General features: G+C 57.8%; 1 protein-coding gene across 2 annotated transcripts; it reads left to right on the forward strand.

The window, feature by feature from the left end:
• Positions 1–1146: 1146 nt before the first annotated feature.
• egln2 (egl-9 family hypoxia-inducible factor 2) lies at positions 1147–12889 on the forward strand. Of its 2 annotated transcripts, none has more exons than XM_069187703.1 (6): positions 1147–1373; positions 2094–3086; positions 7378–7497; positions 7788–7924; positions 10832–10899; positions 10989–12889. In XM_069187703.1, the coding sequence occupies exons 2-6, from the start codon at positions 2190–2192 to the stop codon at positions 11039–11041; spliced, it is 1275 nt and encodes a 424-aa protein (XP_069043804.1). In that variant the 5' UTR covers positions 1147–1373; positions 2094–2189; the 3' UTR covers positions 11042–12889. The 2 variants fall into 2 exon arrangements, with proteins under 2 accessions (XP_069043804.1, XP_069043805.1); XM_069187704.1 differs by lacking the exon at positions 1147–1373 and adding an exon at positions 1380–1680.
• The last annotated feature ends 613 nt before the right edge of the window (positions 12890–13502 follow it).

A 13502-nucleotide genomic window follows, 5' to 3' on the forward strand; every position in this document is an offset into this window, starting at 1 on the left:
GGGGGATATCTAATGTGTATCATTGTGTACCGGTGTGTACTAGCGTTACTAGCATGGACTAAACGTCTACTTGTTCCTTTGCAGCCAACGCATGCTGACACAGCTACCTGCTTGAACTTCTAGCGTTATAACACCTGTGTGTACCAGTGTGTACTAGTGTTACTATACCTAGTGTGCAGCAGTGTGTGTTGGTGTGCACCTGTGTGTAGCAGTGTGCATTAGTGTACATCTGAGTAGCAGTCTGTGTAGCCTGTCTACACTCTATGGGTGACAGGGCCTTCTCCACAAACACAAAGCTCTGGAACTCTATCCCCAAGGATATCAGTCTCCTTCCCTGAGCTCTTTCAGATCTGAACTCAAATCCTTCTTCTTTAGAGGGATTTATTTAACTGATTCTGTCTGCTGCACCTTTGCATTCCTATTGTATTGCAAACTTTCATTGTTACTGTGTAAGTCTGCTGTCTCTGCTGTAATTATTATTATTATTATTGTTGTTATTATTATTATGTGTAGCAGTGTGTTATTACTGTGCACCTGTGTGTAGCAATTTTACTCTGCCTCTTAAAAACAGAAAAGGGACTTCAGAGTCCCTTCCAGGGGTGTACCATGTTTTTCAGCCCTCACTGCTGACCCTGGGCACACAGCTCACAGCGAGACTGCTCAGTCTAAGAGTATGACTCGGGCTCTGGATCCTGGGCTCCAATCCCTGATGAGTAGTGTCCCTTGCTCCTCAGGTCAGCAGCGCTAGCGGCACTGAGTCTCGGGTGGGACTGTGCTGGAATTCTGTGTGCCTCCTGTACCAGGCCCAGCGCTGCTCGTACCGCACCTGCTCCTTTGACACACTTACTGCATGACGCTGCATTCGCCATTCTTTGTGCAGTTTTACCCGATATGTTTTTGTGGGCTTTTGCTCTGAATTGTTTTGCATGTGAGCCACCCTGGATGAAGACACCAGCTAAATTAATAATAACAATGATGATGATACCAATCATCATGCGCAATATTGCCCTTTCTAGAATGTGAATTATAATGATCAATCTTTGCTGCAGCATCCCCAGTGCAAGTCGCAGCCAAGGCGGTGAAGCGCGCCCTCGCTGGCGCCCTCTAGCGGAGCACGGCGGGGGCGCCCCGGGGTCACGTGACGCGCGAGTGCGCACGTGTGAGCCACAGAGGCGCTCATGGAGAGAGCTGGGGCGAGCCGCGGGCGTGCACGGCTCGGGCAGTAGGGACCCGCGGTTCGGCGGCGATCGGGATCCAGGGCTCGTCCCGCGCTGCATGGTCGCCCCCCCCAGCCCAGCGGAAAACGCGATATGGGCGAGACGATCCAGGAAACCTTATCTGCTGTCAGCCGGTCTCGTCTCTGCGCCGCGGTGGTGAGTCGGGGGGCAGTACACTGCGTGAGATACCCGAGCCCGGAGCGCGCGGGCGTCACGGCGCATCGGGGAAATTTATCCGCTGAAATAGATCCGGACCCGCAGGGGGAGCGTGGGTTCGGGAACAGCGAGAGACGGGGAGCGTCTCGGTGACATTTCTTCCCAGACTGCTGGTCAGACCAGCTGGATCAGCTCTGCGTGTGTTTGTCTGAGTGAGAAAAGCTCCTTCCCCGAGCCGCCGTGGGCAGTGTCACGCGTGGCCCCGTGTACGTGTACTCCCTGCGCTCTCTTGAGACATCTTTCGGAGGTGAGGGGGGAGGTTTCCGGAGGGACTGGGTTGCGCTTCGTGGTTCAGTTTGCCGACAGGTTCGCAAACGGTCCAGCTGAGGAGACCGGACCTGCAGACCCGCCTAGCCCGACCGGACTGCTGCTCCTGGGTTTCTGCTGGGCGAGACCCCCAGCTGGGGCGACCCGTGAGTTCGCACCGCGCCGAGCGACACCCCCGGGCTGTCCGGACCGGAGCAGCAGCGGGCGGACTGTTCGGCAGAGACCCCGGCTCTGCTGCAGAAATGAACTCTCGGCAGCAGGCGGGTCGCGCAGGGCGAAGTGCTCGGGTTCAGCTGGGTCGCTGTCAGCTGTGCGGCGGTTTGGACCGAGTCTGAGCCCCAGGAGCCGCCGGGTCTCGTCCCGCATCTGAGCGGAGCCTCTGCTTCCCCGCAGGCCGATCGCACCCCGAGCGCACGGTGAGGGCGGCCGGTGCGGACCTGCGGCTGGGCTTGAGGATGAGAGTCTCCGGCGCGGCTGAGACGCGGCGACATGGCCAGAGGACATGAGCTACGTGCGCCGCCGCCTGCAGCAACAGACGAGATGGAGAGCCTGGGACGCAGCTCGTCCAGGAGAGCCGACAGCAGCGACTCGCCACTGGAGAAGACGCCGCGCAGAGACCTCGGTCCTTCGCGCTCCGCGGCGCGCAGCCTGGGAGTGAGCGGCTACGGCAGCGCGCCGGCCCGCGTCCCGGCCTCCTCGGCGCAGGTGCTGGCGGGGCTGGCGGCCCCTCCGCTGTCCGCGGGCGTCCCGGCACTCAGGCAGCAGGCCAAGACGGGGCTGCCGCCGCTGGGCGGGGGGGTGGCCTCCCCGTCCGCCCCCGTGGAGGGCAGCTGCCCCATGGCGAACGGGCTGGGGGGCGCCCCGAGGGTGCGGCCGCAGGAGGGCGGCGAGAGCCCCCCCGCCTGCCCAGGCCTGCCGGAGCGGCCCAACAGCGGTGCGGGGCCCCACAAGCACAGGGGCGCGGACGGCGGGGACCCCTCGGCGGGCGCCGCCGGGGGCGAGTGCAAGAGGAGGCGCACGGAGCCCCCCCACGCCGTGCCCGCGGCGCGCTGGTGCCCTGAGCGCGTGGCGCTGCAGTACATCGTGCCCTGCATGAAGTACTACGGCCTGTGCGTGAAGGACGCCTTCCTGGGCGCCGAGCTGGGCGCCAAGGTGCTGCGGGAGGTGGAGACGCTGGACCAGAGCGGCAAGTTCCGGGACGGGCAGCTGGTGAGCCAGCGCAGCCTCCCGCCCCGCAGCATTCGGGGAGACCGGATCGCCTGGGTGGAGGGCCGCGAGCCGGGCTGCCAGCACATCGGCGCCCTGATGGCGCACATCGACGAGGTGGTGATGTACAGCTCGCTCAACGGCCGGCTGGGGGACTGCGTCATCAACGGCAGGACCAAGGTGAGCGAGCCCCTGTCCCCCTCTGTCCGCGGGAGGCCTCGCTCAGGGGACGTCTGGCTCGGCCCCCTGCTCCGGTTGTGGAGGGGGTCTGTCTGCTCAGGGGGCGTCCCGGTGGAGCTGCAGCTCCTGTCTGCCCGTAGCATCAGTGTGATGGGTTTCCTCGGCCGCCTGGTCGCTCCGGGGGTGCGTCCTGCGGACACCCCGACTGTGGCCGCGGGCGGGTCGGTTAGTGAGGGGCCGGGTTAGAACAGAAACCCTGGCGCAGTGGACAGAGACAACCAGCGCTCGCTGTTGGAGTGCAGCAGGGTCAGGGTGCGAGCTGGTGCAGACTGAGAGACAACCCAGCTAGAGATTTTCTCCTCTCCAGTACAGCAGGGCGGCGCTGTCTTGTGTCCCTGTCCTGGTGCCGACAGCCCAGACCCGGGCCCCGGGTGAGAATCCGGCTCGCTGGTGTCGTGAGGGCGCCAGCTGGCTGTGAGCAGCGCAGACAGGGATTTCCCAGCATGCTGGAAAGCTGGACTGCCTCACTGTGGTTGTCCTTGTGATGAGAGCGTGTCGAAGCAGACGCATTGCTGACGTCTGTTGACGATGGTGAAGGAGAGGGCTGTTCCTGAAGCCCGGAAGTCGTCCCACACGAGCGCTGCTGTTCCTTCTGGCCCAGAGCTTCGTGGTACGAGGCCGAGATCCCAGAGCACGAGTCCAAGGAGTGAGGCAGGCTTAGGGAGGCGAGGAAGACCAACACAGACCCCATTACTACAGTTAACAGTACAGCTCGCAGTGTAGGCAGAGGACAGCTAACAGCACATTTCCAGGTGTCATCTTAAGTTTTCACATGCTCGCAGTTCTCCCAGTCTCCCTGGCACAGGTAGTTGCTGTAGGAAGAACCAGAGGGTTTTTTCCTGCGGAGAAGTTCAACAGAGTCCAGAGAGTCCGGTCCCTGGTGTGGAAGTGGTTCTGATGGAGCGGGAGTGTGTCTGTACATGTGCACAGAGTACGAAAACAAGTGCCTGAGTCTGACCTCTGGCCTGTAGCCTGCCAGCATGTGAAGGCTGAGGAGGGTCACGTCACTGTGCACAGGGAGTCTCAGTCGATGGGACAACAAGGAGGCACTGGGACAGTGTAGGCAGGGGTGTGATCCAAAGAACAGCCTTCGTCGAGAGGAGCCATTCGACCCATGTTCAACCTGGTAGCTTGTAGCTCTCTCATCCCAAGATCTCATCCAGCGTTTCCTTAAAAGAAGCCAGGGTATCGGCTTCAATGACATCACCGTCGATCCATTCTCCCACCACCCTTCGTGTAAGGAAGTGCTGCCTGTTTCCAATTTTAGATGCTCTTCCACGCTGGTTCACATTCCCGAATTGCCAGTGCAGTTCTCTTCCGTGAGGGAAATCTTCGCCAGGTTCCGTTCCTTGCAGGCACGGGCGTGTGAGGGCAGCCAGCGAGTCCGGTGGCGGTGGGATATCAGAATTCGCCGCTTCCCCTGAGGGAAGGGAAAGAGACATGCCGCCCTGGGGTGGCTGGGGTGCTCAGCTGTCGTGTGGGGAGTCTGCCTCTTCTCTCTGAGAAGGAGCTGCATTGATGCAAAATGCATCTGGATCATTTTGAGCATAAAACTACCGCTGGGGACAAAACGCCAGGCACAGAAGAGAGCAGACCTCTGCATCTTGGTGCAGTAGCTCAGCCCTGTGTGATGTGACATAACAGCTAAGCAGCAGGGGGTATTTTAGGGTGGGGGTTAAACAGCTGCTCAGCTGTTACTGACTCCGGGGGATCTCTGTGCTTATTGAAGGGGTGTGAAAGCTGTGTGAGCTGACGGGAGCACATCTTGCGTGATGACAGGCAGGGTGGATCCGTCTCCCTCTCTGTGGCAGCAGGAGGGCCCATGGATTGAGTGATGCTGTTTTGCAACCTGAGGTCACGTGGCCCTGAGTCACTGACACATGCTGCGTTGTGAAGCTGTCGTCCAGCTCCCACCCACCCTGCCTGGGCGCGGAGGGAGGGCGAGAGGGCAAGCAGTGGGTGAAGAACTGTGAAATCTGTGGTGCTGCAGCCTTCTGAGCAATGCCTCAGTAATGGTCTTTTTGTTGTCTGTATCCTCTCTGACCATATCGCAGATCTGACCGCTGTGCTGAAGGTTCTGCTGGTGACCCAGGCCCGGGTTAACTGGGCCCAAGTCACTCCAGACTCTTCCACATCGGCTTTGATCTCGACTGAGCTCACGGGTGTCTTCCCCAAGCTCTCCTGACTGCCTGGAGAGTATCTGGGTTGAAAGGTGTGAGTGCAGGAAGAGACACATAATGGGAGTGGAGAGAAGAGTCTCTGTCTCTTTGTGCTTCGAGCCCAGTGTAGGAGAAGCTGGATGAGACTGAGATCCTCCTTTTCTGCTCTTTCAGCACCTGAACTGCTGGGTGTTTGACAGGGAGTTTGAAATGAACAGCGCAGGTCACCTGAGCGTTAGCTCTGTAGTTTTCAGCTCTGTTCCCGGTTTGTGAACTGCAGTCTGGTTGATGGTTGCTGTGTGCCCTGGGGCACATGAGAAAGCCCCCTCCCCTTCAGAGGCTCCTCAGGGCCTCCCTGCCCTGGTCCTGTGTCTGCTGGTCTCAAGCTGACCTCACTGGACTCACTAGTGTCCAGTCGATGCCTCGTATTTATCCAGGACCCAGTGAAGGTTAATTCCACACTGGAGGGGAAAGGACACGAAACGTTTCTTCTTCATGAGGTGAAGCTCAGAGCTCATTAATATGTTACTGCTGGTGGTGAAAGAGTACCAGGTGCCGTACAGCCCATGTGTGGTGAAGGCGGTTTTGTAAAATAAGGTTTGGATCTTCTAGAAAACCAGCCCTACCCCCTGCGCACAGGCCTCGCTCTGCAGTCTGAAGGACGAAGGGAGAGGCTGCTGGGATACCCGGCCTGCAGGAGGAGGGGTGGTAGTGTTTGTGAGGTTGTGTTGCTGTTCATTTTCCGTGACTGTATAGAGTAGAGTACTTTATTGCTATATGTACAGGTACATTGGAATTCTTAATCATGCTGACGTCTCGGGACACAGTACAACAGACAACACCACACAGTGTAGACAGTACATTACAAACATGGCTCCATGGCCGGAACGTTGTGTTTTCTATCTTATCTTTTCAGCATGGAATAAACCAATTGTTCCTTTGCAGCCTACGCCTGCTGACGCAGCTCCCCGCCTGAACTATAATAACAACAGCTCGAGTTGTTCAGTTATTGAGTGTAAAGTTTGAATGTAGATATAGAGATGAGTATAGACAGTATTTACGTAATAAATAATGGTCTAGAAGTCCAGCTGTGCTGCCAGGCAGAGCCGGGCTTGCTGGCAGTGCGAGGGTTAAGGCCGAGCGGAGGGGCGCTGCTACATGCTGGCCCGAGATTCCTCAATGGAGAAGGGGCCCCTCCCACTGATGACGCAGCACTTTCAGCAATCTGGGGGCTGGAGCAGCATTTAAAGACACGCAGGCCCAGCGTGTCATGCAGCTGAGAACTCTGACCCCTTTTCCACCTTTAACACACTGTCTGCTTCTTCTGCTCGGGTGCCTGTTTCCCTGGAGGCCTGGAGAACCGTTGGTGACGGACTCCAGCATCAACTGCCCCCCCCTCCACCCCCACAAGGCCCTGAGGAGTAAACAGCAGCCTGCTGATTAAAGCAGAGGAAATGGCTGGAATTGAAAACGGGACAGATGACGCAGCCATGCCAGCCCCCCCGTTTCAACTGTGCTTTTTATAGGAACGGGGCGGGGAGGCGCGGGGGTGTTCCTGTCCGGAATGGACCTTCACCGCAGTCGCTCGGCACAGCCAGTCCCTTCCCTCTGGGATTCACACCATTCCTTGACGCGCTGAAGTTGCGCTAGGCGTACACTGAGTGCGTCTTGACCAGGTCGGCTGGGACGTGTCGTCCTGCAGCAGGACCGGCGGGCGGGTGGCAGGAATTGGGAGCCCGTGTCTCGGTCCCGGGATCCCTGCGTGCCGCTGGGTTGTCCAGCAGGAGGCGTATGTCTGACAGGCCCGTGTGCTGACAGATGTGCCCCCTGTAACTGCGGAGTCTGTGCCCTGCTTTTCCCGAGTTCTGTGTCAGTGCAGACTTTCACGCTGTCCCGGGCCGTGTGCTCATGGGGGCGCAGTGACACAGCTTTGGGGCTGGAGTGTCGCTGCCCTGTGGCGGGTGGGGTGGCAGGCGAGGAAAGGCCCCCTAGAGAAGTTCAGCACCCTCCCTTCTCAGGCCGTCTCAGCCTCTGCCCCCTAATTCAGCAGCGCCCTCTCGCTCTGCCCGCAGGCCATGGTGGCGTGTTACCCAGGCAATGGGACAGGGTACGTGCGCCACGTGGACAACCCCAACGGTGACGGCCGCTGCATCACCTGCATTTACTACCTGAACAAGGACTGGGACTGCAAGGTAAGGAGCCCCAGTCTGGGCCCCCGTGCGTCTCTCGCCGCCTGAGGGCCTCGGCCAGGGGCAGACGGCGTCCCATGCGCGCTCCACTGGGACTGCGAGTCACTGCACGAGGTCCAAGATGAGAGCGGCCCGGAAGTGGACAGATTTTGGGCTGGAAGTCTGGGGAGAGACAGCTTGAGTTGGCATTTTTGTGTGTGGGGTACAGTGTGTCCCCTAAAGTGGAGTTTATAGAGTGCTGGTGTGTGTTATAGGAGTGCACAGAGTGGCTCAGGGGGGGTTGTGTCTTGCAGGTTCATGGGGGACTCCTCCAGGTCTTCCCAGAAGGCCGTTCAGTGGTGGCCAACATCGAGCCCATCTTCGACCGGCTCCTTATCTTCTGGTCGGACCGCAGGAACCCTCACGAGGTGAAGCCAGCGTACGCCACGCGGTGAGTATCCGCACCCTGACCCTGGCTGCTCGAGAGATCGCAGCACCGGAGTCAGTCCAGATACAGTCTAGGGCCTAATGGAATGTCTTACACCGCCATACCCAAGAACTTGATCTTTTTAGTCTTGAAACAGAGACAACTATGAGGGAACCAGATTACCAGAACATCCTGAAAGGCACCAACAAGGATCAACAGTGAAACCCAAACTGGAGAACATAAGCAGAATCCAAGGGAAAGTGGTTTTTAGACTGCAAACGGGAGGCACTTCTTTACACTAAGAGTTGTGGGAGCGTGAAACAATCCAGAGATAACAGATGCACAGAGATAACAGAAAGACGATGTGGTGGGATTGAACTGCTGTGCACCTGCACTGGGGTGCATGAGGTTCGTTCGGGTTTAAGAATGGCCTGTGTTGCTCTGTTGATAGTTTATTAGCAAAGTGAATCTTAACTTTCATACTGCTGCTTCTTGTAGCAGAGTTAGGGCTGTTCCAGTCGCCCCTACTGTTTGTGTAGGAATGCGTTTCCTGTATAAAAAGAATTCCCTCTTAGGACTCAGTTGTGACCTTGTCTTTGTTTATGAACATAAGAAAGGCTGGTGAGCTTCACCTCATTTGTAACCTGTCTAGCCTGTTTGTTAATTAGTAGCTGTTAATAGATCCATGTATCTCACCCCAACTGCTTTAATGAAACGGATAACTGGATATCCTGATATCTCCTTGGAACAACATGCCTGGACAGCTTGTTCCTCACACCCACATCTCTTCATGTAAGGAATTGTGTCTTAATATTAATAATAATTGCTTACACTTATATAGTACTTTTCTGGACACTCCACTTAAAGTTCTTTAAAGGCAATGGGAACTCCCCTCCACCACCCCCAGTGTGTAGGCCCACCTGGATGATGCACCAGTCCGCTCCCCACACACCAGCTCTCAGTGGGGAGGAGAGCAGTGATGAAGCCAGTTCAGAGATGAGGATCATTAGGAGGCCATGACTGGTCAAGGCCAGGGGGAAATTTGCCAGGACGCCGAGGTTACACCCCTACTCTTCTCGCCCTGGGAAGTCAGGACCTTCTCAATTAAAATTGGTCTCTTTATTTTGTAGCTGTGCGTTTTGAAATAAAGTGCTCTCCATAAGCATAGGGACAGTGAAGTCAAAAGTGCTATTTTGCGTGCTCAAGGAATTATGATTCGAGTTGAGAAGTTGACGTGTGATGTGGTTCGTGTTTCTCTGTTTATTCTGAAGATGACTGCTGGACTGACTTGGTCGATGGATTTTGATATTGATGACTGGTATCAGGTCCCCTTTATTTCCTCAAGACTCAGTTCAGCCGGTCAGCGCTGATGACTGCAGCTGTTCCCTGGTGGACCGCGTTAGTAGCCCTCAGGAGTTCCTCCCCTTGAATCCGTTCTCCTGTCGTGCTCGGTGTCCGGGACGGAGGAGACGTGGGAATGCGAGTTCTCTGAGCCCAGGGCTCCTGTTTGTGGTACCAGGTGTCTCCCCCTGTGTCAGTCTGGGCCGGAGGTGACTGATTGATCACGTGTAATCTGAACCGCCGGTAGGGACTGAGTAGAGCCCGTCTCATACCCTGGCGCTGTCCCGCCGTGCGGGCCGTCTTTCCCAGCTCGCGAGCAGCCACTTCCTGCCGAGCAGCCGGCCCTCGTGTTTATGCAGCTCCAGGGAGGGTGTGGGGGGCGGGGGTGTCCCCAGGGAGGGCCCAGATGCCCGCGGTTAGAGCAGGAAGTACGCTTTTCCTGCTTGTGACGGCAGCGCTCAGCTCTGCAAGGTCCTGGGCGTGCGCCCTCTCGATGCACAAATACTGCGCCATCTGTGGAAGTGGGGAATAAATTTACCTCCTCGTTTCTGGCTTGACCTGTGACTGTTAGCATCAGGTCTTAGCCATCAGGAGTGAAGAGACTGTGTTGGCTGTCCGGTGTGTTTGCACGTGGTGGGAAGTGAAGAGGGGAGACCTCACAGGGAGATCGGGGTGCCCTAGTGCATGAGGGCGTGCTGGGTGGGGGTAAGGGTTGTTGCCTGGAGGCCTCCCTGTGGATGGAGAGCAGGGGGCTCTGGGAGTCTGCGAGAGTACCGAGAGGCAGGACAGACTTGTGAAAGAGTCGTTTCCTGCCCCACGCCCTGGTCCCCTGTGCAGAGACAGATCCTAATCTGAGTGGGCCTCCCTGGCTACAGAGAGGTCGCATTCCAGAGCCTGCAGGTCGGAAACCGGGAAACGCCTCCGACTGCGCCAAGAGAGCTGCCCTTCCAGGCCGGGTCCTGTGGCCGGGCCACTCTGCTCCGAATCGACCGCGTCTTAGCGGTTCTGGAGCAGGTCCTCTGTGCGAAGGCGGGCCGGTCGCTGTCCGGGCCAGCCCCCCCAGGGCAGCGTGGGGGGAGTTAAAACAGCTTCTCATGCCAGCAGCTCAGTCTGTGTTTGAGCTGGCATGGAGATAAAAGCGCCGGACACATTTGGGGGCGCGTCTCCGCCCTGGGGGCTGGCACGATATCTGTGGCACCGAAGAAAGCGCCAGGAAGCTCCTCTAGCAGTAACGGCAGAAAGAGCTGTCCTTGAAGTAATAATCATGGCCCGTTGGGCTGCAGTGGTGTTTGATCCAAGGATCATGTCCAGCCCTTTCTTAATAGAAACCATTTTAATCTTTAATGACATGGCTGGGAAACTTGTTTCACAACCTTTTGCATAAGGTGGTGCCTCCTGTTCTCAGTTTGAAATGGGGTTTTAAACCATCTATGTCCTGAGTTTCAGAGGTATTGGGGCAGTCAAAATTCCCGACACCTGACGGGGTTGCAAGTGCTGCTTGCTGGGGTGTTTGTCATTAAGAGGCTGCAGGGAGGCTCCCCCGACAGGAACTGAGCTGGTCAGCCTGACCTGCCGTCTCGTGTTTTCCAGCTACGCCATCACAGTGTGGTACTTCGATGCGAAGGAGCGGGCAGAAGCCAAAGAGAAGTACAGGCTGGGTGAGTAGAGACACGTGGGCGGGGCGATCTGAACGGGGTCCCGCGGGCGCCCGTGCTGCCTGCTGACGTTTGCCTTCTTCTCTGCTCAGCTGCCGGCCAGAAAGGGGTTCAAGTGCCTGTGACTCAAAGCGGCAAGACCTAGCCCCGCGCGTGGCCCGAGACAGCCAGCCGGAGACCCCCGAGGGAGGGGTTCGTCTCCGTGGACACCGGCGAGCGATCCCGTGCCGCAGCCGTGGGCCAGAGCCGCCTGCGCGGAGGGGCGGGGCACGGGGGACGGCCGCTCGCTGCATCTTTTCTCCCGTCTCCGTTCCGCGGTCTGGTCAGGGAGCGCCGGACGCTGCCGGAGCGACACTCTGGGGCCGTGTGCGGAGAGGCGCGGCGAGACGGGCGTTGACCCTGAATATTTTTCACACTCTGAGCTGAGGAGAGGAATAGGCTTCCGATAATCCGTGTGAGCTGTGGTCTGCGTACCCGACCGGCCGGTGGGCAGGACTCGAACCCGGAGCCGCCCAGACCCGAAGGGGTGCGATGAGCGTTCCACGCTTCCACAGAGCGAGACTCGTGCCGGCTGGTTTGGCCTGGTGCTGTCCGAGGGTCCCTCGCGCCCGTGACCCCGTGGGTGTATGGGCGGTCCAGACCAGCGCCCAGCATGTGGGCGTTGGCATGTTGGTTATTTTTGAAACCAGTGTATATTTTTGCAGCCTGATTTTTTTTTTTTCCTTGCAGAGCAGTAAACGTCATCAGCAGTCAGGCGCACCGGTGTCCCGCGCTCTCCCCGATCCCCTCGTTGTGCGCTTAGGGACAGGGTTCGAGCGCTGGGGTGGCCTCTGACCAGGGGTGCCAGACAGCCTGCCTCCAACCCGCGGTCCGGGGAGGGGCGCGAGTTAAAGCAGAGCGCGGTGCGGTCCGGTCAGACCCTCCGAGTGAGGCCAGACCCCCGTCTGCTCGCACTCCGATTCTTCCGGCTCGTGCGGCGGGCGAGGTCTCCCTGGCTGGGCACGCCTGGGAGCCAGGCGGGTGCCAATGGGTGAGGCGCGGGGAACAGGCGGCTCACGTTGAACTGCTAATGGAGAGCAGCGCATCTCCAAGTCAGGCGTCTCTGAAGGAGCTGCTAATCATGGTTCATTGTCGCTGCCGGTTAGGTCAATGAAGATGAAATGTCCTCTTGTTGGGGAGCAGAGGCCCCGGTGTGTTGTCCACAGGAGCTGGACAGCAGTTCTGCAAGGTGACACAGGTCTGTTGTCGTAGCGGGGGGCCGGCCAGACAGAGGCCCCCCACCAGAGGAGAAGAGACTGAGCTCATTTTGGGCAGTAGGAACCCCAGGCTGCTGCAGGTGATTATGGGGGTTTGTTCTCTGCTGGGAGGCTGTCCTGGTCACTTACACCGCCCCCTAAATGGCCTAGACTGGAACCACTGAGCTCCGACTGACCCTCGATCAGCACCAACGAGCTCCGAGTGTAGATCAGGACCAGCTCTGTATGATTGACCGCGTATCGGAACCAGCCAGCTCCACCACGATCCGAAACGGTGAGCTCTGGACGAGGGTGGCGCTGACTGGCCCTGACCGCTTACAGGCCCGGAGGACGTTGGTCCTTTCCTTGTGTGCCTTAACACAGAGTCACCGAGGCCAGGAACAGGCGGCGCGGCCCTGCTCTGGGGACACTCTCCAGGCCAGGCTAGCAGCGGTGTCTCTGTTGTGAGGAGGTGACGATGGAGTGTGCAGGTTCAGTCTGCGTTCAGGGGCTGCCTAGTGACCTCGAGCTGGAGAACCAGCACACCCACTGCCCACACCACTGTGCCAGGGCAGCCCCCAGTGCAGGGGTGAAGAGAAATTGCACTTTACTGTAGGAAGAAATACCAGAGAGAAAATGTTTGCTTGAAAGCTGTGGATGTTATTCAAATGCAATAGAAGTTAAAAAAGAAATGTTTGCCTAATGTTTTGCATTTTTGCAGTATTTAATTATTAAAGACAAAATGATTTTTTACAAAAGTTTCCGAGAGATTGTGTGGTTTGTGTTTCTGTTGTTTCTGTATGTATAGCGCCCCCTGGAGGGTGGTGTGTGTGTGTGTTGTGCACCAGTGTGAGGCGGATTTCTGCAGGCGAGTGGCGCGAAGCAGCGAGCTTGTCTGGCAGCCGACCGTCGGGGCTGGTGAGGGTGTCCCCTCAGAGGATAAATTTAGGAATTCTCTCCTGAATTTCCTTTTCCCATGATTTGCCATCCTGAGTTCTCGTCAAGGGTGGCGCAGTGTTCAGCACTGCTGCCTCACAGCGCTGGGGCCCTGGGTTCAGTTTCTGGGGTGCTGTCTGTGTGGAGTTTGTGTGTTCTCCCCACATTCGTCTGAGTTCTTCAGTTTTCTCCCACAGTCCGCAGAGAGACTGCTGGGTTAATGGGCTTTGGAGGAGCCAGCCCTGCTGAGAGCAGGCGTGTCCATTTGTGCCCGTGATGGACTAGTGTCCTGTCCAAGGTGTGTGTGTGTGTGTCCTGTGATGGACTGGTGTCCTGTCCAGGGTGTGTGTGTGTGTGTGTCCTGTGATGGACTGGTGTCCTGTCCAGGGTGTGTGTGTGTGTGTCCTGTGATGGACTGGTGTCCTGTCCAGGGTG

The sequence above is a fragment of the Lepisosteus oculatus genome, chromosome 3 (assembly GCF_040954835.1).
Source record: "Lepisosteus oculatus isolate fLepOcu1 chromosome 3, fLepOcu1.hap2, whole genome shotgun sequence".
Taxonomy (NCBI): Eukaryota; Metazoa; Chordata; class Actinopteri; order Semionotiformes; family Lepisosteidae; genus Lepisosteus; species Lepisosteus oculatus.

Excerpts from the sequence above, each read along its gene's own strand:
- egln2 (XM_069187703.1), top strand. The coding sequence starts at position 2,190 with ATGGCCAGAGGACATGAGCTACGTGCGCCGCCGCCTGCAGCAACAGAC. Across the intron at positions 7,498-7,787 it reads ACAAGGACTGGGACTGCAAG|GTTCATGGGGGACTCCTCCA; the intron begins GTAAGGAGCCCC and ends TGTGTCTTGCAG. Across the intron at positions 10,900-10,988 it reads CAAAGAGAAGTACAGGCTGG|CTGCCGGCCAGAAAGGGGTT; the intron begins GTGAGTAGAGAC and ends TTCTCTGCTCAG.